The sequence below is a fragment of the Acipenser ruthenus genome, chromosome 1, assembly GCF_902713425.1.
Source record: "Acipenser ruthenus chromosome 1, fAciRut3.2 maternal haplotype, whole genome shotgun sequence".
NCBI lineage: Eukaryota > Metazoa > Chordata > Actinopteri > Acipenseriformes > Acipenseridae > Acipenser > Acipenser ruthenus.
Window position 1 is genome coordinate 110,138,979 of NC_081189.1, and position 22,683 is coordinate 110,161,661.

Consider the following 22,683-nt stretch of genomic DNA (forward strand, 5'->3'; position numbering starts at 1 on the left):
TAGAAATAGAACCTGAACTACTATACGAGTTAATCCTGATCCTGACTGCCAGCACCTTGATATTAGAAATGTAACTATTTAACAGGTTAAATACTCTGCTTGGCTTTCTGGACTGAAGATGCGCAGTGCATAGTAATGTTGCTGTGTACATTTACTGCATTTTAAGTTGTTGCCTTTGCGACCGGCAGCTTTGTTTCTAGGGCTGGGTAATGGCAGTGTCCTCACGATACGATATGTGTCACGATACGAGGTTCACGATATGGTACGTATCACGATACGAGGTTCACGATACAGTACTTATCGCAATACGAGGTTCACGATACGTATCGCAATACGAGGTTCACGATACAGTACGTATCACGATACGAGGTTCACGATACGAGGTTCACGATACAGTACGTATCACGATACGAGGTTCACGATACGAGATTCACGATACAGTACGTATCACGATACGAGGTTCACGATACGATACGTATCGCGATACAAGGTTTACGATACAATACGTATAGAGATAGGAGGTTAACAATACGCTATGTATCGCGATACGAGGTTCACGATACAGTACGTATCACGATACGAGGTTCACGATACGATACGTATCGCGATACGAGGTTTACGATACAATACGTATAGAGATAGGAGGTTTACGATACAATACGTATAGAGATAGGAGGTTTACGATACAATACGTATAGAGATAGGAGGTTTACGATACAATACGTATCGCGATTCGAGGTTCATGATACAGTACGTATCACGATACGAGGTTCACGATACGATACGTATCGCGATACGAGGTTTACGATACAATACGTATAGAGATAGGAGGTTTACGATACAATACGTATAGAGATAGGAGGTTTACGATACAATACGTATAGAGATACGAGGTTTACGATACAATACGTATAGAGATAGGAGGTTTACGATACAATACGTATAGAGATAGGAGGTTTACGATACGCTATGTATCGCGATTCGAGGTTCACGATACAATACGTATCGCGATAAGAGGTACACGATACGATACGTATAGCGATACGAGGTTCACGATACGATACAGTAAATTAAGCAAGAAGCATGAACATCACACAATTGTTTCATTTGCTTGTGCAAGTGTTTGCAATAACACTGGTAAAGCACAAGCTTCACAACCTGTTTTGCTTTTGATTCCTGTTTATTCTTTAAAAAAAACATTTATTGGTTTCACTGGAGCCTGATCATGAAGTTCGGCTGTATAAAGTGGATCACCCGTCATTGTCATCCAACTATGTCAACGTCATCCAGTTGCTGTATTTCTTTTTTTTTTTTTTTTTTTTTATAAATAGTCGTTGCCAATTATTTTGGAACTTTTACCCACCGAGTCACCCGCTGAGCAGAGTGGAAAAAGACTTAACTGACAGAATTAACTTCTGTAGATTAAGCTGTTAAAATACGTATGTTGTATTATGTTTCATTTATTGTTGTTAAACTCTGTAGTTACCAATGAGGTTATGTGCAACAATGCAAGTACTTGTCATGCGTGAGTTTTAACATTATTTTAGTTGCTGTCAGCGGAGGTAGTTTTTGTTATTGCCTTTTGGTACCGTATACATAAAAATAATAATAACTGCATTTATCCTGCATGATGGCAGATTTGGCAAATGTGTGATTCCTAAAGATTTTTTAGCAGTTGATTCGGTATAAATAAGTAACGTAGTGATTCTCTTAACTGTTTAAATTGTGTACTACAGATGTATCTAGGCTTGCCGTGATGTTTTGCTGTTTGTCTATTTTATTCCCCCCCACTGGAAATTTGACAAATCGCACCCTGCACTAGAGTGATATTAAAACAGTAACTTAATGCCTGTACTCGCTTGTTTGTTGCCACATTCTGATGAGTGGTTAATCTATGACGACTGAAATGAACTTGGCATGTTTTATTTTTTAAATATTTTGCAAGTGTTGTGTCTTTGGAATTGGTGACGGTATCTCTAATTGTGTACAGTGCAACATGGGAAATAGCATGCTGCAGCTCCAGTGCTAGTCCTGATGTGACAGCATGTTTGTCGCATTTGCAACCATTTTAGTGCCAGTCTGGATCCCTGCAGATTCGAACCTTACACATTTTACACACAGCGTGACTCGTATAGAACGTGAGGCGAGTCCACACTGGATTTTAAACTGGCCGGATCGTGTTGAATTTTGCCATCGCCCTGACGTCACTCAGCTGACTTGACAAAAGCACCCATAACACAGTGCATGGTAAGTGAGGCTGCTAAAGTACATGATGATAAAAAATAATCTGTAATTATTAGTGTAGACACAAATTAATGCATGCTCATGTTTGTTAGCAGACAAAATGTTACTTAAAAAAAGAAAAAATAAAGTAATAATAAAGTATCTCTAATCGTATCATCAAAAAATAAGTCACGGTTCACCGTGTGAATCGATGAATCGGCACACCCCTATTAGTTTACCATTATTGAATTGATTAATATTGACTTCATTATCTCATATGCTAGGCTCCTGAGGGCTGCAATGGGAGGTGGAGCACACATATAGAGTATGTAATGGGCCTAATTACTACATGCATAATTAGAAGGCTAAGAATATGGTTTGAAAACAAGTTTCTTTGCTTTTTTGGAGTCTCAAAAGAAGTCGTGGTTGTAGCATTGCTGAAATAGTGGTAATCAGGACTTCCTGGATTTGCTTTTGTAACCACTACTACTTTCTAGTTAAAATTAGATTTTGGAACACAATGGCCATATTCTAAATTTGGAGATCCCTATCGGGAATATATTTCAGACACATCTAAGACACATGGAGGGGCTTTTTCTTTATTAAACTAATGGATTTCATTTGCATTTAAAAGTGCTTTCAAATCGGGACATGTTAAGCCTTTGACAGCTCAAAACAAATCTGAAAAAACGTCCCACTATTATTTTAAGATAGTTATCTGCCTTTCAATACACTAGGTTACACAGAGACCAATATTTATTTATTAAAAACTCCCTGGACTCAAGAATGGTTTGAGTCGAGCTACACCCACTGAGAGTAACATGATTTTAAAGGGTCTCGCAGTGACCAGATTATCTTCAAATAAAAATGCCTGCTTACTTACTTTTAAGTAACAATAATAAAGTGAATCACCATGACATATACCCATCAACGAGCATGTTCCTTCAAACACTGTATCCCCAGATTCTGATATTGCCAATACGTGTGCTTAAAGTTCTAAACAAGTTTATCACAATTGGATAATTTCTCTATATGTACTGTAGCACTCTGAAATGTGAGGTACAGTATGTATGGGCGTCTCCAGTAGGGGTAGTACCCTGACCTGACATCTATCATTAGCCTCCGATAACAGCTTATTTATGGGTAGATATGGAAGTTCTTTTTTTTTGTTATGGTCCTCTCAACCACTAAACAAAAAAAAGTTGACTGTTCACAAGCCAATGAGGATTGCTTTTTGCTGTAAAGCCCTGTGACCGGGTCTTACGTCACTTGCGTGGATAGCCGCTGTTTACAAACTACAGAGAGACAACTGGGGGTGGATTTGAAACGCCGGCACAGGCGCGCAGGATTTATTAATACAAACAGAAAAGAAAGTAAAGGTGGTCATGTGACGTTACCAGCCATGGTAACGCACAGAGGACACATACAGCAAGCTGTACAAAAGGCAAAATAAAACACAGTACAAAAACTACAAATAAAAGGTGCCCCAGAGGGCGAGTGCTAGCCTTAAAACGAGGCGACCCGCTCCAGGAATCGGCTACACTACGTAACCCTCGCTATACATCACATGGGATCACTATCCCCTAACTAACCTACTCATGAGCCGGTATTCATACAACGACTCGTGCTGCTTCATACGGCCTTGGCTCGGCATTGCCTTCACAAGCACCGCTTGCAGTCTCAGGGTTGCGTAGCTGTCGTTCCTGCAGAACGGACCCTCTCCTCCCGAGTATACGCCGCTCCCCTCTGGCATGGCGTTACAGTCGCCCCGAACCATCTCCCACGGATGTTTTTGAACTGACGGACACTCGGTCAAGACCCGCCCACCTGCTGATTGAGGTCCAGCACAGCCAATCACTTGCTGCCCTTCCCCTCAACCAAGCCAAGCAGGCAGCAAGTCTCAATCGAGCGCCCGTCTGTAAACAATAATGTAATTAAACAAATCAACTCCAAAATGACACACAAACCCATTTCCCCATACAACTTATATCCACACTAAATACACACGTGCAGGGCAATCGCCCTGCTACAAGCCCCTATGATGAGGGCAGTTTATAAGAGCCATTGTAAAGAGACGTGCTAGAGAAGGCTTACAAATTAGATTTGCTTTGCTACAATGGGCTATTGGGTCAACAGCTATGAACAAGATGTGTTCTTCCTATGAAATCTGTATAGATACATGTAATACATGGATTAATGTCTGATGCACTGTGAGTAATTTTACTGTATATAGATAATTCAGCTTGGCATGTCTTGCTACCTTAATTCTAAGATTGGATATACAGTAAATGGCTAAACAAAATGTTTTTTTTTTTTTTTTTTGCAATGCAGCTTGTTTGGTTTTTGCAGATTTGGGAATTTTATTGATTGAATATGGGTTTTGTTTGATTGCCCAAAAATGCAACTTGAATAACAATGCAGCAGAAATATGAATCCCAAGGATGCCGTGACCATCATGTGTCAAGGGCTCAGTATGCCTAGCGTGCCAGTTGCCATGGTTACCTCTAATTTAGCTGCCATCTTGGGACTGCAGCAGACAGCATGGTAGTTTAGTATCCCTCCATGTCTGTGAAACACAACAGTCGGTAAGATTGTGGATAATTTCAACAGTAGGTTGTGAATAATGTCAAATTGAGGCAGTGGTAAAACACACAGTCCGCAGTCATTATTTGTATCCATCACATTGTGCTCAATATAAACATGGTTCTGTGGCATGCATCAATAATGTAGAAGACTGAATTTCTCATGAAAACATATTAGTGTTCTCAAGCATGGAGTAACTTATGATTTGTGAGGAACAACCACCCCCACCCCCCCAGTTGTGTGCTTAAGATAAATGTTTTTTAATTTTTTTTTTAACTTGCATAACAATTTTGGCTGATATTTATTATTGTAAAAATTAGACTACAGTCTTTTCTGTCTTTCATTGAGCTGTATATTTGATCCTCATCACTGTGTAATTAGTTTGCATTCCATTTCTCATGTTCAGTGACAGAGTACAGCTCCCATGCAAATACAATGCGTTTCAGGGCCATGACACTTCCCAAGGTCACATCTACCTTTGGGAGACTATTTTGCCCCATCAGCTGCTATCGCTGGAAACAGTCCCCCGTCCTCGCCTCATCAAGTTTCTTTTCTTTTTATTTATTTATTTTTTATTTTAAAACTGCCTTTTTTTAAAGGTGTATCACCTGAGGTTTTCCGATTCATTTTCTGACCCTTTTATTTGCATCTGAATTGTTTTCACAACTTTTCTAATTGTGCGTTGCCGTTTTTCATTTCATTTTAATATCTAGTTGCACAAAGCAGAAATGTGTGCAACAGAAATAGGTCAGGTCTGCTGTCTTTTGCAAGGCGGATGTCATCTGATGTCCGTGTAAAGTAAGATAGGAGTGTTTTACTTTGAAGAAAAGGTACAGCATTATAGAGTAGCCCATTAATCCATGTGTGTGGAGGAGAAGAATACACAATGGTATAGTATAGCATTGTATTTTCAGATTTGTCAATAACAATATTAGAATTGATAAGGTAAACCAGGTTTGGAAAATTAGCACAAGGATTGCTTTTGAATTAAAAGTCAGTAGTTATTTCACACCTTTGGTTTCAGGCTGTAGAATCTGTAGAATCATTTTACTGGGCATTCACATATACAGCTTGGTTTAGGGGCATGTGTTTATTTCCGGTTTATTTTTACTCCATCTACTCTCAATTTTGTGTGGTGTATTTTTTTTTTTTTTGGTGACACTGTCTTTATAGAATCACACTTTATATCATCTTAATATCTGCTTGTCCATGCCCCAAATGGTGCTTATATTCTGTAAAGAGTATCTGTAGGGCTTCTGTTTTTCAAGTTTTATTAATTGTATTTTAGGTGCTTATTTTTCGAGTTTTATGTAAATCGTTTTTCTTTCTGGGCTTTTGTTTTTGATATACTGTATTAAATTTGTGTTTTCGGTTACTTTCCAAAATGCTTGAGCGTTTTTTTGTTTTCTGTCAAAATATGCATCGTAGTAACTCTACAGTACTTGCACACTTAAGTTGTACCTTCTTTCTATTGCTGTCTTCCACAACGGAATCCCTATGGGCACATTCTTCTGGGGTTTTTGTGTGTAGGCATTTTTGTACATTTCGCCACAATTCTGTTTTAAATCCTCCGTATTTTTACTGTAATACAGCTTGAAATCCCGCTAACAAGCCTCCATCCTGATTTGTAATCTCGTTTTAAATCTCGCAAGCGGAGTCTAGGATAGAGATGTAGGAATGTGCTGTCACTCAGTAGTTGGGGCGGGTTTAAAGTATTGAGAACGAATCAATGTAGATGCAAGTCAGGAAGGCGGGACATTGCCCAGCAGCACTAGGAAACATATTTATTATTATTTTTGTAGTAGGTTTTATTTTTTAATGGGAATAGGGTAAAGTCAACGTGAATTGATGAAACATTTGCACAGTTTTTGCGGTGTTCATTGGCTATCCACTGATTTCATTTTTTTTGTATCGGAGGTGGGGTTTTATCGGGGTTCAAAGGTTAAAACCGAGAATCAGAAGCCCTAAGTATATGCAATGCTTATAGGTGCAGAAAACTGAGGCTTAGAATAGTTAATTTGGCTGGGAAACTTGCATTTTTGTTTAGTTTTTGTTTGGCTAGGCATACAATATTGATATACATATATTTATTTTCTTCCACAGAGCTATTGGAAACACCTAAATCCAGCAAACTGGTGAGTAGGACATCTTTATTCAATTTCCAGGTGACTATTCCAACAAAACAAAAATCTGAATGTTTAACACTCTTGATTTTTGTCACTTTGTAAGCTACCAAGAGTGTACTGCAGTGCATGAGGAAACATACGGTTTACATTTATAAATAACTAATGTTAGCATGCATACAGCAAACACACACATGCATAAATGCACGTTATGTGTTATTGCTTGCATGGATAATATACAAGGTACGTTTTTCACAATCATAGACAATCCAACCTAGGATTCCAATGAAGAGGATGGAATCATTAAGATGTATTCTTTGGACATTATATACTGTTTCTTGGGTTTGAGGAATGGATCACTACTTCCATTATTTAAAATGGAAGATCTCTTTTAATAAGGCTGAACAAAAAAATCTTCTGGCAAAGCCCACCTGCTATTCACACCTACAGCTACCGGATTTCAGTTTTGAAATAGTTCAAGAATTAGCCTTGATAAAAAGAATAATGAAACAGATCAAGCCATTTGAGGCTTTAGTATTGCATTATTAACCGTACCTGAGTCTGTGGCCTCGACTAATACAGTTCAATGATAGACTTGTCTGTTATTCTGATTTAAAGGCATATTTTGTTTAGTTCAGTGCCTGAATTCTGTCACCACGGACCTCTGGCGGCCGTAGCGCTAAACAGTGGGCATGCAGCAGTGCTAATGTTGAGCTCTGGTTTGCATGTTCACTGCCTGTCTGCTTTTATTAGGCCCTGTCTACCCGATTGGATTTGGCATCGCCCCAGTGCGAGGCATGTTCTATTGGTAAACCCTGCTTCCCCTGATTACTCTGGAAGGCAAGTAAATGCTGTTGTTCACTTAGGCTTCGTTGCAGATTAAATCCACTCCACAATACTGCACAAATACCCTGATGGCGATGGCTACTTTCAAGACACTAACACGTCCTTCTGCTGTGCCAGAAGTGAGAGAGAATGGTTTGAGAGAGCATGACAGAGACTTAAGAATCTACCATGGCCACCACAATTGATGTTTGGGGTGAACTTGAAAAATACATTAGTCATCATGATTCTCTGCCTACCTGCACTGATGGTGTGAAATAGTACTGGCCTAAATTGATTCCTGTACATCTTCCAGCAGTCTCTATGCTGCATTGTGTGAAGGCAGTGATCAGTCTATTTGTCATATTTCGCTAGTTTGAAGGACACTACATTAGCTTCCCATGTAGCAGCGTATTGATTTCAGAACGCTGCTTCTCACTTGTAAGACTATTCATGGTTCTGCCTATAGCGCGAGTTAATTATTCCTACAGCCTACAGCACGAAATAAAACGAAAAATCATTATAAATCAGAGTGACATTTTTAAATTGGAAGGTTATACAAAATCTACTTTTAAATAAATACTGCAATCATAATTCTCAAAGCTCAGCTGTTACCATAGACACGGTCAGAAGGGAAACGGAAGCTCTGACTAGCACTTGCGCAGATGTATTCCTTTTGGGGAAAATATGGCTTGTTTGCTTATATTTTGTATTAGAATGCTAAATCTTTGTTTTATTTCAAGTGGTGCAAACATTGCACTGGACCAAATGCTGTTTTGGTTTTGAATGGATTTGAATGAATGCATCTGCTTTGCTTAGTGTTTAAATACTGAGAAACCCCAAGCTTGCTGTATATGCCCTGCTTCAGTGCAATGGGATTGAAGTACAATTCCTATTGTGTTTTCTTTAATGGGTAGATTGCTGTATGTGCAATTATTATGACAGCCCCATAATAGTAGGGTAGTGTAAATATATTTTCTTATTGTATTTTTATAGAGGGCATGGACAGTATTTACTGTAAATACGCAGTTAATTAAAGAGTGGGGGACCTTACGTTACTGTTACTGCCGCTAACGAGAAATTATGGGAACTAAATTATTTTTCTGTGCGAGGTCTGTTTATCAAAATGATGATAAAATGAAATAAAAAATGTAATGGGCTGTACTTATTCCCTATAAACTGGCTCAGACTGAGATTGGCCTCTTGGTTATTCCAAGAATTCCATTAAAAACCTGTGGTTCAAGGGCCTTTCGTTCTCGAGCTCCTTCACTTTGGAACTCTTCCAAATTCTGTCCGGAATGCTGAGAGTGTCAGTATTTTGGATCCAAGCCCAGTTTGGAACTGTTTTGGCTAGCTGTTTTTTTGTTTTATTTTTCTGTAAAGCGCACTGGGATGCTTGCACATAAAGGACTATATAAATGATGGGGTGGTCGGTAAAATGATTGCCCAACTCGATATTAAGAACAGGTCCTAAGAGTGGCAAGGCAGTGTGTGTGTGTGTGTGTGTGCGTGGCAATAGGTTTAGAGAGATAATTGGGGAAATTTTGAAACTCCACTTTATCCTGTTCAACCAATAGAACTTCAACAAAAAACAGCAGTGTGGCCCAACAGACAGAGCAGGTGGGCATTGAAAAAAGATGTAATTTTGTCTAGCCTTATTACCATATCAAATTAATCTGATTTGGTATTCTGCATTCGTTCTCTTAACACGAAAACGTTACTAATATTGCGGTCTCTCTTTTGAAACGCACTGTATAGAAAAATATTCTACCTTTTTAATTAATCACAAGATTGTTTTTCCCCTCAAATGCTTTTTTTCCCCCACAAAGTTCCCTGCGGACTGTTAATAATAACAGTGCTGTTTTTGACTTGCTACAAAGGTGTTCGCTGCTCACATTTGGTTTGGTTTGGTGGTCTTGCTCTATCGATTTGCTCATTCTGTCTGTCTTCACCTCTGCTTCCCCTTTACCCTTTCACCCTGGAACTGCACTGTCTTGGACACAGAGGGCAAACAGCAAGCTCTACCGTGCTGCCTTTTTCGGGGTGGCACACCACTAACTACACAATGGGTTATTCAAATGCAGAAATTAAAATGTATTTTTTGTTATGCTGTGTTCAGTTTCTCAATATTTCAAGTCTGTTGATAAGGACCAGAAACAGAGGGTTATCTTTTACTGGGTGCTCTGTACAACAATCAGAGTGGCTGTGAGCAAGAGTTAGATATTGGGTTGGTATTCAGAGCAGCCAAAGCGACTGCTGAGGAGAAAATATTCAGTATTGATACTTACTGTCTATCATGTAGCAAGTACAGTTGTGAACTGATCACGTGTACATGTTAATGACAATTTTACAGGGGGTGACGTTAGTACAAAAAGATAAGGAAAGACTAGTGGTGCAGTGGCTTTTATTTTTTCTGTGTCTGCATTCATGATTGACACCTGATTGAGAGTTTCTAATGTGATGCAATGAAAGCAAAAATGCGCAGTCAAGACCCAAGGACTCTTTCAATTGAGTTGAGTTAAACTTGCATAACTTGGGCACAGTTGGCTGAGGTTGCTGAACTGCTGCCCTTTATTAAACTGGATTTTCTTTTCCACCAGCAGAGGGCAGTAGAGCAATGGATTTACCAAGCTTGCCTGAAGCATTCTGTTGCTTTAGTTTGTGCATGACAAACTTAGGTAATTCTCAAATTGATCAATGTAAGGTTTTGGAACAGTTCAATATGATCCTTCAAAAGTGAGCCCTTCAAAGTAAATATTGTACCTGCCACCAATGTAATTATAGATTCTAAACACAGTAGTATTGTGCATCAAACAGACTAGTTTATAAATGGAGCTGCTGTTTTGTTCATGATGTTAATGGACTTTACTGAATCTAACTGAATAATTTTGAAGGTTTCACCTCAATCTGTGTTTTTTCTTATTTATTTTTAGTCCTGCTAATTAATATTTGTCTTCTGTGGGTACTTAAGGTGCATACATTCTCAAAAACGATAACCTTTTACTGGTTAAGATTGGTGGTCACAGGCTTGGTTTAATGGGATTCACCTCCGTCTGCTCACATGGACTCCTCAAGGGGCTTTATAGGGATGCACTGGAGATTATTAGCATCTATCTTGTCATTTTTGTTTTCTGAACATTGTTCCCAGTTTATTAACCATCCACAGAAAGTCAATCAAGCAGCAAATCTGACATTTTTAGATTTATTTTATTTACAAAACACTGAAACCCAGGAAATTGACCCATCTTGCTCCTTGTAACCCGCAATTCCATGTTCCATACAGTACAGACATGCTGAAAAATATGGGATTGATCTTGGGGCAAGGCTATTCCTGTGTGCCTTTGTTAGTGTTTAACATTTGAAACCATCAATGTACACACACTCAATTTTGCTAACGAAAGGCATATACTCATTTGTTCAAGTATAAAACCCCTCTGACTAGCATTAGTGGTACCCAGCCGTACAAATAACTTATATTTGGGACAGACCAGAATCCTGTACTTACAGCTTGTATTCATTGTATGGAAATGTAGCTGATAAAAACGTATTTTGCTACTGTACTAAAATCACAAGGATGCATTGCATTTCTTCTAGTGCAATTCTGCCTCTGTAGAACTGCCATTAAGAAGGCACGCCTACTCACTGTAAACAGTGTCCATTACCTAACATTGATAGTAACCTTAACTTCTAACCTTTGCCCCCCACCGATGCAGCGAGGAGTGAAACCCAAGAAGGTGGTGCATGTTTTTATAACTGCCTGACAACATCACAGATTCACCTGGGTGCATGAAAAGAACAACCCACCTAATCGCTTTTGTGTTCCTCACCACCATTTATTTAACCCTGCACATCAAACAGCACCATGCGATTCTATGTTCAGCCACCTCATTGTCGAGCACACTGGCAGCATTTGACCTAAACAGCTTTTTGTGGACTTTGTGTTTTAAGCTAGTTAGTGACCAGCATCTGAAGAGGTTTTTAGAAAAGTTAGTTATCCTGATTAGAACAACAGGATATTGCTGTGCATGAGGCTTAGGCTTTGATTATAGTGTAGTCCTGCATTCCTTTTAATAAAATAAGTTACTATGAGGTTTTCTGTGACAGGACCGCTTCTCGCCCCTGTTTGTGGAGGTGATGTTTTTAAATAAGGGGTATGTTCTAGGATCTATTTATTGATGTATTTTTATTATAAATGCAGGTACAGCCTAATAGCTGATAGAAATAATAATCCACACGAGGAGGAATTGAGACACACTTTTGTCCCCCGTGCTTTAAATCAAGCACCCCTCACAAACCCAAAATCATAAAAGGAACAAAATAATTCAAAGAAATGGGGGGGGGGGAAAGTGTTTATATGGGTTGTACTATATCTCCAGAGTACAAAATGCACACACAGACGTATTGGATTTCTCCTTCGGAACAGATGATCTGCAGCAGCACTTGTTTTTCAACCTTCAAAACATCCCACTCCTGGAGGAGGAGGAGGAGGGGGAGGAGGGGTGTGTGGGGTGTATAGAATGGGGATGGGTGGCTTGTAAACTGTGTCTGTTAGGACAGAAAGGGACAAAGGATAAGCACTGATACCCAGTTGAGAGCCTGTTTCTGTTCAGCAGTGTTCCTGATCACAGGGAGAGGGGGTAGATTATGGCGTGCCCGTTTTCTGACTTCCTGAACAACCTGTCTCGTCCTTCCAGTCCACTGAGTATGCGGGCCTGTGTATGTTATCCTATCTTCATGTTTCACCCTCTCTCTCTCTGTCTTTCTGCATCCGCACAGCCATCACTGTGCCTCTGTGCTGCACTGCTGAATCACACTCCCTTTCTGCATGCCTGCTGCACTTACTAATCGCATGGCAGCAACATTGTTTCAGGATTGTATGCTTCCTTCCTAATTTAAATGTATTCAGTATCATTATTAAATGGATGAACCCCTGTTTGCATGTTGTTAAGGGGATCCACTGGAGATGTATGTCAGTTTGCTATTGTACCTGCAGCTTCATTCTTTGGTCCTGTTTTTAAAGTGGTTATCTGCTGTCGGGAAGGAGCATGTAGGATCTTTAAAGTAAAATATCAGCTGATATGCTTAACAATATTATCTGACAGAGAACTGCATTTTTTACAGAACTTGGATACGTATTTAGTTTGACACTGAATCAATCAGTTAAGCTTTACGGGGCTTATCACACTCTGAAAACTGTCAATCACAGCCATTATTAAATACTCAGTATACTTCCCTAGGCTACTAATACTAATAGTAAAAAAAAAAAAAAAAAGCAGGCAAACAGCCCTGAAATATTGCTCCCATTTCAGACTTTCTTTGCTATCAGAGAGAGGAGCTGAAACAAACTTGCATTAACAGTAAATCAGGCAGCAGAAAAAAATTTAAGAGTTCTAATTTCAGCAAAACACTGGAATGAATGAATATCCCATTAGCCAGAAAGCTTCTCATATTAAGCAGCCAGTGCTTGCCAACACTGATCTTCTCAGAAGTTGTTACTGAAGGACTGGGCTGTTTTTTTTATAATTAGCCAGTTATAGAATCCCTGGCAATTTTCTGCAAGTAATAAGTTTTCACTAACTACTGGTTTTAAACAATTAAATGGCTATCGGTTTTCATTTATTTTTTTGTATCGGGTGTTTTATCGTTTATCGGTTAAAACGAAATCTGAAGCCCCAATTATATTATTATAGTCATTTATATTGTGTGTGTATAAATGTGTATTTTGAAAGCATATATTAAAAATAACTTTTATATAAAATATAAACGTGCATGCTAAGAGTACGCAGACAGTTGATAGGTCTGTAAGGGGGTCCGTCGCAATCAGTTGTTTGGGAACCGCTGCTCTACATGATATAAGTGCTCCCCCTAGTGTAAATCCTGATGTATTGATATGCTAACTGGTCTTTCAAGTTTGCTATCTGTTTACAAGCCTACTAGGAGAAGGGGTATCAGTTACTCGCATCACCTATTCTTGAAATGTAATCATGAAAGGCAATTAAATAAGTGTTCTTGTTAATAATAGCCAGTCATACAGGTGCATTGGTACACATGATGAGATTCCACCCTGCCTAGGGTGACCAGATTTTCAAGGGACACATTGTTAAATCATTGAGAAGACTAATTAAACCAAATATAAGCTATGCTAATGGTTATTTAAATACCCATCTTCTCACTCTTAGTATTTTTTTTTAAGCAGCTAGCTAAAAAATTGTACACTCCCAGGTGTATAATTTGTGGCCAATTAGTTTAACTTGCCATATTGTGTTTTTATATATATATATATCTATATATATATCTATATATATATATATATATATATATATATATATATATATATATATATATATATATATACACATATATACACACAGTACTGTGCAAAAGTTTTAGGCAGGTGTGAAAAAATGCTGTAAAATAAGAATGCTTTCAAAAATAGACATGTTAATAGTTCATATTTATCAATTAACAAAATGCAAAGTGAGTGAACAGAAGAAAAATCTACATCAAATCAATATTTGGTGTGACCACCCTTTGCATTCAAAACAGCATCAATTCTTCTAGGTACACTTGCACACAGTTTTTGAAGGAACTTGGCAGGTAGGTTGGCCCAAACATCTTGGATAACTAACCACAGTTCTTCTGTGGATTTAGGCAGCCTCAGTTGCTTCTCTCTCTTCATGTAATCCCAGGCAGACTCGATGATGCTGAGATCAGGGCTCTGTGGGGGCCATACCATCACTTCCAGGACTCCTTGTTCTTCTTCACGCTGAAGATAGTTCTTAATGACTTTCGCTGTATGTTTGGGGTCGTTGTCATGCTGCAGAATAAATTTGGGGCCAATCAGATGCCTCCCTGATGGTATTGCATGAGGAATTGAGGAAACCATTAATTCTGACCAAATCCCCAACTCCATTTGCAGAAATGCAGCCCCAAACTTGCAATGAACCTCCACCATGCTTCACTGTTGCCTGCAGACACTCATTCGTGTACCACTCTCCAGCCCTTCAGTGAACAAACTGCCTTCTGCTACAGCCAAATATTTCACATTTTGACTCATCAGTCCAGAGCACCTGCTGCCATTTTTCTGCACCCCAGTTCCTGTGTTTTCGTGCATAGTTGAGTCGCTTGGCCTTGTTTCCACGTCGGAGGTATGGCTTTTTGGCCGCAAGTCTTCCATGAAGGCCACTTCTGACCAGACTTCTCCGGACAGTAGATGGGTGTACCAGGGTCCCACTGTTTCCTGCCAATTCTGAGCTGATGGCACTGCTGGACATCTTCCGATTGCGAAGGGAAGTAAGCATAATGTGTCTTTCATCTGCTGCAGTGAGTTTCCTTGGCCGACCACTGCGTCTATGGTCCTCAACGTTGCCCGTTTCTTTGTGCTTCTTCAAAAGAGCTTGGACAGCACATCTGGAAACCCCTGTCTGCCTTGAAATTTCTGCCTGGGAGAGACCTTGCTGATGCAGTATAAATACCTTGTGTCTTGTTGCTGTGCTCAGTCTTGCCATGGTGTATGACTTTTGACAGTAAACTGTCTTCAGCAACCTCACCTTGTTAGCTGAGTTTGGCTGTTCCTCACCCAGTTTTATTCCTCCTACACAGCTGTTTCTGTTTCAGTTAATGATTGTGTTTCAACCTACATATTGAATTGATGATCATTAGCACCTGTTTGGTATAATTGTTTAATCATACACCTGACTATATGCCTACAAAATCCCTGACTTTGTGGAAGTGTACCTAGAAGAATTGATGCTGTTTTGAAGGCAAAGGGTGGTCACACCAAATATGGATTTGATTTAGATTTTTCTTCTGTTTTCTCACTTTGCATTTAGTTAATTGATAAATATAATCTATTAACATGTCTATTTTTGAAAGCATTCTTACTTTACAGCATTTTTACACACCTGCCTAAAACTTTTGCACAGTACTGTGTATATATATATATATATATATATATATATATATATATATATATAAATACATATATATATATATATATATATATATATATGTGTATTTATATATGTATACTTTTTGCTACTTTTATATTGAGTTTATTAATAATAATAATAATAATAATACATGAAATCATTAAAAATGCATTACGTTTTGGCATTTTTCTTTCTTTTCTTTCTGTTTTTACTCACTGTGCCAGTCTCTTTCTTGACGTTGTTGATATGCTTGCAACCTCTCACTTCTTGATTACCCGCGTACCTTGCTTTTTAGTTTATTTTGTTTTAACTGCAGGTGCCATAAACTAAAAGCTTTGTTTACGTTATTTTGACGAAAGGTATTTAGAGTGTGTCATGCTATAGGAAGTGAAAACCGGGACCTTTTAGTTTTTGACCAAAATGTGTGGACACAGGGACCTTTTATGGAAAACCAGGACTGTCTGGTCACCCTATCCCTTTCCACAGAGAGCCAGTTATAAAGGAGAACTGTAGGTCACATTTTTTAAATAAAAAAAGGTAAATATACACTGCTGTGCAAAAGTCTTAGATACATTCAGGATATATATCAATATATATATATAGATGTTAGGAGCATCAGCAATTTACTCAAAGCCTCCACGAGTGTTTTCCACTATTATAACAACTTTGCCTGTTATTAATACAGCTTAGTTTGGGTGAGAAAAATCCAAGCTTGACATTTAGCAATCTTTAATTCACATTGACCAGAATCTTCAAAAACGTGTGATCACAACAACTCAAAGTAAACTATACATGAGCAGCTAAGATGAAGGGTTGTAGTAGCTAATCCATCACATTTACCCAGTGGTTCTCAGCTGGGGGCGGCGCGAGAAGTGTATACGTGACATGACGTGATGTAGATGGCACGGGTTGGTATGGTAGTATTAAAGCAGGATGATTCTACTGTAGTATTAAAGCAGGTTGATTCTACTGTAGTATTAAAGCTGGATGATTCTACGGTAGTATTAAAGCAGGTTGATTCTACGGTAGTATTAAAGCAGGATGATTCTACGGTAGTATTAAAGCAGGATGATTCTACGGTAGTATTAAAGCAGGTTGATTCTACGGTAGTATTAAAGCAGGTTGATTCTACGGTAGTATTAAAGCAGGATGATTCTATGGTAGTATTAAAGCAGGATGATTCTATGGTAGTATTAAAGCAGGATGATTCTACGGTAGTATTAAAGCAGGATGATTCTACGGTAGTATTAAAGCAGGATGATTCTATGGTAGTATTAAAGCAGGTTGATTCTATGGTAGTATAACCCCCCCCTAAAAAGACTTTTGCACAGCAGTGTATATTTAGGTATTTTTTATGCAAATTGTAATAGATGTGCCAAATTTTTACCTTTTTAAAATGTAAAAATCCTTTTTATATGCCCACGTTACTGCCAGCCTGGCCTAATGTTATACAGGGATTAATCTTTTACATTTGGAGATGGTTGGTTGGTAGTTTTACAAAAGAACTCAAACTAGCCAGTCATGACCATTGTGAAAAGGAAACTGGCCATCCTAATAGTTTTTGAGAAGAGGCGAGCATCATACTTTCTCTTGTGTAATCTGATGAAAGGGAAGGATATATATATATATATATATATATATATATATATATATATATATATATATATATATATATATTTATATATATATATATAATTATTATTATTTTTTTTTAAATAAGAAGCAAGTTAAAATCTTAAATCCTTTTTAAGGTCACACAGATAATTTGCAACTTCATGTATTTAAAAAGAAGAGGTTGCTGTTTACCGTGCACACTGTATTACTGCATGCCCATGGATTCACGGTTGCATGATTTACACTACCTCTCAGTAGCTGTTGTCTTGCCAACGGCACCCCCTTCTGTTAAGTAGCTATAATACTCTTTACTGTTCCAGATTTAAAACCAGTTTATTTCGTTAGTGTTAAGCTGTTGTCAAATAAGCCTTGGTGTCTACTGTACTCATGGGTTCATTCATTATCTGAATTTTACCCCCCCCCCCCCCTCCCCAAAAAAAGAATGGGACTGCAGGTTCTGCTAAATAGACTTTATGCTTGCAAATGGCTGAATAATCAGTGGAAAGTAATGGTTTAGAGTTAGCTCAGTTTGTACATGTTGCATTTACTGTAAGTCAACAGGCTTAAACCTGATAGGGCACTGTCCTTGTTTAGCCTTCTTTATTTTACTGGTGGCTAATAAGGATTTCTGTTTGCAAAAACCAAATGTACAAAATGATGCTTGCCAAAGGTCGGTCGTGAGTAAGGGATATGGTTGTTTGGGAGTGGGGATATAACTTTCGATTTTTGTTTTTATGCATCTGTATATATAACACTTTCACAAACCAGAAAAGGATGTCTTACTGCATCGACACTACCTGCGATTTTTTAATTGAATTCTTTCTTTTTTTGCCACAGAGCCCATAGAGAGTTACGTCTCTTCTTTCAAGGGTCTTGAAAAACAGCTGACAATAAAACTCTGACCTTGGCCTATATCCACTCTGTCTTGTCTGTGTGGGGTTCAGAATATTCTGTGTAATGGATGCTTACAAACCAGTACCAGTTACTGCAGCCTACAGTATATCTTTTCTGACTCCAGTGCGGAGTCACCCAATGTAGCATATACAGTATATACGTTCAATTGCTTTAGAATATGTTTGTCCAGTAGGAAACCTGCAACTTGTCAGTATGTAGAATTGAGCTGATCTCCAAAGTCATCCATATATAAGAAAAGCTTTGTACTTAAGTTTCTGAAAAGAGAAATGTCTTCCATAACGATTGTGATTTCCAACTGAGGTAACATATTTAGTGCCAGAGCTGAAATCTGCAGCTGACTTTGATAGGACTGGTATATTTAATAACGTAATAACATTGTTTTATATTGTGATCACATTAAATAAAAGTAGTTGTGAAACAAAGCCATTTCAACACACTGTCCCCAGCCAAACCCTTGAAACAAACTGTCCAGACTGCATCTACGTAGCAGTGATCCGCATGCATCATCTTGCTGTGCTAATGCTGTTTAAAACTGTAATAGTATCCATGTCGGCACCAGACAGCGTCTACAGGGACATGAACCTACAGACATCTGCTGCTCAATTTTTAAAATAATGATTTTCAAACTCCTGCCAGTGCCTGCATTACTAAAATTCAGCTGTAATCAGATTCCTTTTAGCAGCGAGAAGCCTAGACCTTAACACTGGTAACAATTTCTGAGTTATTTTTTGTTGAATTTAAAGCAAAAAAGTACCACTACTTGTTTTTAGCTATCATTCATTATGGCGATGGTAAATCAGCTTGGTTTAAACTAAGTAAACTTGACATAAAGTAAACATTTAAAATATTATTTTCTGTGTTCCAATATAGAACTACCGGAATGTGTGTTTTTTCTTCTTAAATAACTGGTGCACAATTCAGAAAGAGCCAAAATGTCATTAATGTTTAAAAGAAAGAAAAAAGCAGCGACAGCAGCAAGTCATTAGGTAAAACTAATATTTTCAATAATGGGCCATATGTCAAGCAAGTGATGAGCAATAATGAAGTCAGCTGTCACTGTGATTTGGTTGCAGTCTGCAGTAACCCCCCCCCACCCTCCCCATACACACACACAGTAGACATGCACTGGCTCATAGTCTAGGCTGTCTTCTCTTCTCCATTGTTTTGGGGAGGGACTTGTAAGCCATTCTAATTAGCCACTGAGGCTGGTGACACTAAAGCTCAGTGTGTTGCTAGGATACATAATAGCCTTCCATCACCCTCCTCTTACTCCTCAGCAGAGCAAAGCTACGAATCAGTTACTGGTGCAGTCTGGAGGGGGGGGGGGGGGAGAAGAGAGAAAAAAATGATGATGTAATGGCCAAGCAGGGCGGTGGTTGGAGAATCACAGGGACACTTCCTTCTCATGAGCGCAGGTGCAGGGTTCCGGGCCTGTGAAACAGGGCTGTTGAAGATGGCACTCTGCTAATTAACCGATCGCAGACGCATTTGGAGCAAAGGAAAGGGGGAAGACGCTGGACAATAGATTACAGAGGACAGAGGACATAGGACAGAGGGGGTGGGGGGGGGAGACACGAAAAAGGACCCAGCAGCCATTTGCAAGCAATCTTCAGCAGCCTTTCTTTGGGTTGCAATACTGTACTGTACCTAGCAGAACCTGCATTTTGTTTTGTTTCAATGTGATTCTAACTGGCAGTGTTTCTCTGTTTTTATTCCTCTGTATCCTTTCTTTCAAAATGATGAGACAGACACCAACTCCCAAGAAGGTACATCAATGCATTATTTTTACTGTCGGGCTCTTAAGTTAATCTTGGTGTTTGGTTAGGATGGTGTTTCTGTGGTATTTTTTATTGGTGTTAGTGGGGTCTGCTTTGTTTAGCTTTGTTTAATATTATGATACTAGCTTTGCTTTCCTTTTATTTAAGGCAAGTCATAGCCTATCTTTGTATATTTGTTTTCAGATGCCGATTTATTTTACAAGAATTGTTGTTCTGTTTTTTTTTTTTGGGGGGGGGGGGGGGGTTGCAGTACAATAGTGATATATTCTTTTTTTTAATCAACTTTTTAATAATAGTGGCTTAAAGTCTTGTTTGATTGTCCATGGTAGATTTTACTGTTTTCATTCATGTCAGTTTAACATTTTCTTTTTTTATTTTATTTTATACTTCAATAATTACGCTTACTTAATATGTTATTAAAGCAAATATTTTGCATGCATTTTGGAATTGCTCAATTTAAATTTTACATCAGACTTGTTTTATGCATCAATATATACATATATTTTTTTTTTCTATTTTCAGTAAGTTGCCTCAAATTGTTAATTTGTTTTGCTCAGTATATGACTGATTTCCTTGTGGACTATCTACTCCTGTGATGCACTGTTCATGCACAATATAGAAAGTGAATACATTGCAAAAACAATTCGGGTATCTGCAGGTCTATATACAGATTTAAATACAGAAGGAATATATTGTAGTCAAATGCCAGATAAAATGAAATTAAACTCTTTAAAAGAGACTGCTGTCTTCAACAAATAGGACTGGACAACGTAAAGCAGAATGATTGAGGGATTTATTAGCTAGCAGGAGGCTGCTTCCTGCCTTTTGCTTAGTTTAGTTGGTCAGATTACCAGCCTGTGTTACCTTGCAAATCCACATTGAACCATACAGATAAAGCACAGCTTTTCCTTCTGTCTTAAGTTTCCTCATACTTTTTAAACTATATTGAGCAAAACATGCAATATGTATATCAAATGCATATATTATGAGAATCTGTAGATCAACCTTTCGTCATAAGGTTTTCGTTATTAAAAATGGTTTTGATTGTGTGCTTTAAAAAAAGCTTACCAACCTAAAAAACAGCTCTAGTCATTAAAGTGCAATCACTGTACCAGTGGATGCATTGACACAGCTAGCGTGTTCGAGTTGCTCAAGTTAGGAGAAATGCCTTTTGAAAGCCAGTAGCTTGTGGTGGAAATGAATTGGCAAAGCACCAGTGTGTTCAGGTCAGCTAATATGTTTAATAAATGATGCAGTATTATTAAGTTGTTATTTTTTATTTACATTTGTTTGTCCTTATCAAAGATGTGCTTACCTTGTGGGCTTTCTATCTTCTAATAAATGGTTGTATTCATTTCAGAAATGTAAAGTGGGGATTCTTGGTGGTTTTGTCTCTTAGGGTTTAAACAGCAGTGCCCATTACTTCAACACCTCCGGTGTCTCTTAGGGTTTAAACAGCAGTGCCCATTACTTCAACACCACAGTGTCTCTTAGGGTTTAAACAGCAGTGCCCATTACTTCAACACCACAGTGTCTCTTAGGGTTTAAACAGCAGTGCCCATTACTTCAACACCACAGTGTCTCTTAGGGTTTAAACAGCAGTGCCCATTACTTCAACACCACAGTGTCTCTTAGGGTTTAAACAGCAGTGCCCATTACTTCAACACCAGTGTCTCTTAGGGTTTAAACAGCAGTGCCCATTACTTCAACACCTCCGGTGTCTCTTAGGGTTTAAACAGCAGTGCCCATTACTTCAACACCACAGTGTCTCTTAGGGTTTAAACAGCAGTGCCCATTACTTCAACACCACAGTGTCTCTTAGGGTTTAAACAGCAGTGCCCATTACTTCAACACCACAGTGTCTCTTAGGGTTTAAACAGCAGTGCCCATTACTTCAACACCACAGTGTCTCTTAGGGTTTAAACAGCAGTGCCCATTACTTCAACACCACAGTGTCTCTTAGGGTTTAAACAGCAGTGCCCATTACTTCAACACCACAGTGTCTCTTAGGGTTTAAACAGCAGTGCCCATTACTTCAACACCACAGTGTCTCTTAGGGTTTATAAGGACAAACTAATCACTATAACTAATTGTGTGCACCTGGTGTACAGGGGTATTAGGAGAGTAATATTGGAAATTACTGTCGTGGCAACAGTTTGAATGGGTTCCTCTAAAGAGGGTGCTCTTCTTAACAAGACTCTTCTCTTGTCCGGACACCTTGTGGTGAACTCAAGTTGATGAAGTATCTGTGTTGTTTATCAGACCATAAGGGAACTACCAATAACGGTGCCAATCTGGAGCATCTTAAGTTAAGCACTGAGATGCAGCACCGCTGTGGATTGTTAACGATGGCCTGTCTTGCTCTTGTTACCAGTATGACGATGTGTTTGTTTTTTTGTCCCTCCTGTTCTGATAACTGCTGCCTCTGCCACTGCACTCTGCTGTTGCCGCCGCCACTGCTGCTGCTTGTCTGTCCCTGTGTGTCTATTTCTCCCTGTGTGACTCTTTCCTACTCTGAATCCTCCCACTCTGCTCCAGACCCCAGCCAGGCGGACCAAGGTGAGCACTAACACATGGGTGTGACGTGAGTGGTGTGATGGGTGTCTGCTACTAATTTAAAATGGATGGGGATGCATAATTGTGTAATGTATGTGAAGTTTGTGGACTGCACAAAATCTTCCCTGTTGCAAGTGT

The 22,683-nt window shown here is 38.7% G+C and overlaps 1 protein-coding gene across 9 annotated transcripts in view; it reads left to right on the plus strand.

The window, feature by feature from the left end:
* LOC117421393 (dynactin subunit 1-like) overlaps window positions 1-22,683 on the plus strand; it is a 102,821-nt gene that overhangs the window by 37,029 nt on the left and 43,109 nt on the right. For 4 of the 9 annotated variants that reach the window (XM_034035757.3, XM_034035760.3, XM_034035751.3 and 1 more), the window contains exons 4-7: window positions 6,910-6,941; window positions 11,465-11,485; window positions 19,960-19,977; window positions 22,528-22,548. In XM_034035757.3, coding sequence (XP_033891648.3) covers window positions 6,910-6,941; window positions 11,465-11,485; window positions 19,960-19,977; window positions 22,528-22,548 — 92 coding nt within the window. The remainder of the gene's footprint in view (window positions 1-6,909; window positions 6,942-11,464; window positions 11,486-19,959; window positions 19,978-22,527; window positions 22,549-22,683) is intronic. The other 5 variants (XM_034035758.3, XM_034035759.3, XM_034035754.3 and 2 more) reach the window with 4 other exon arrangements.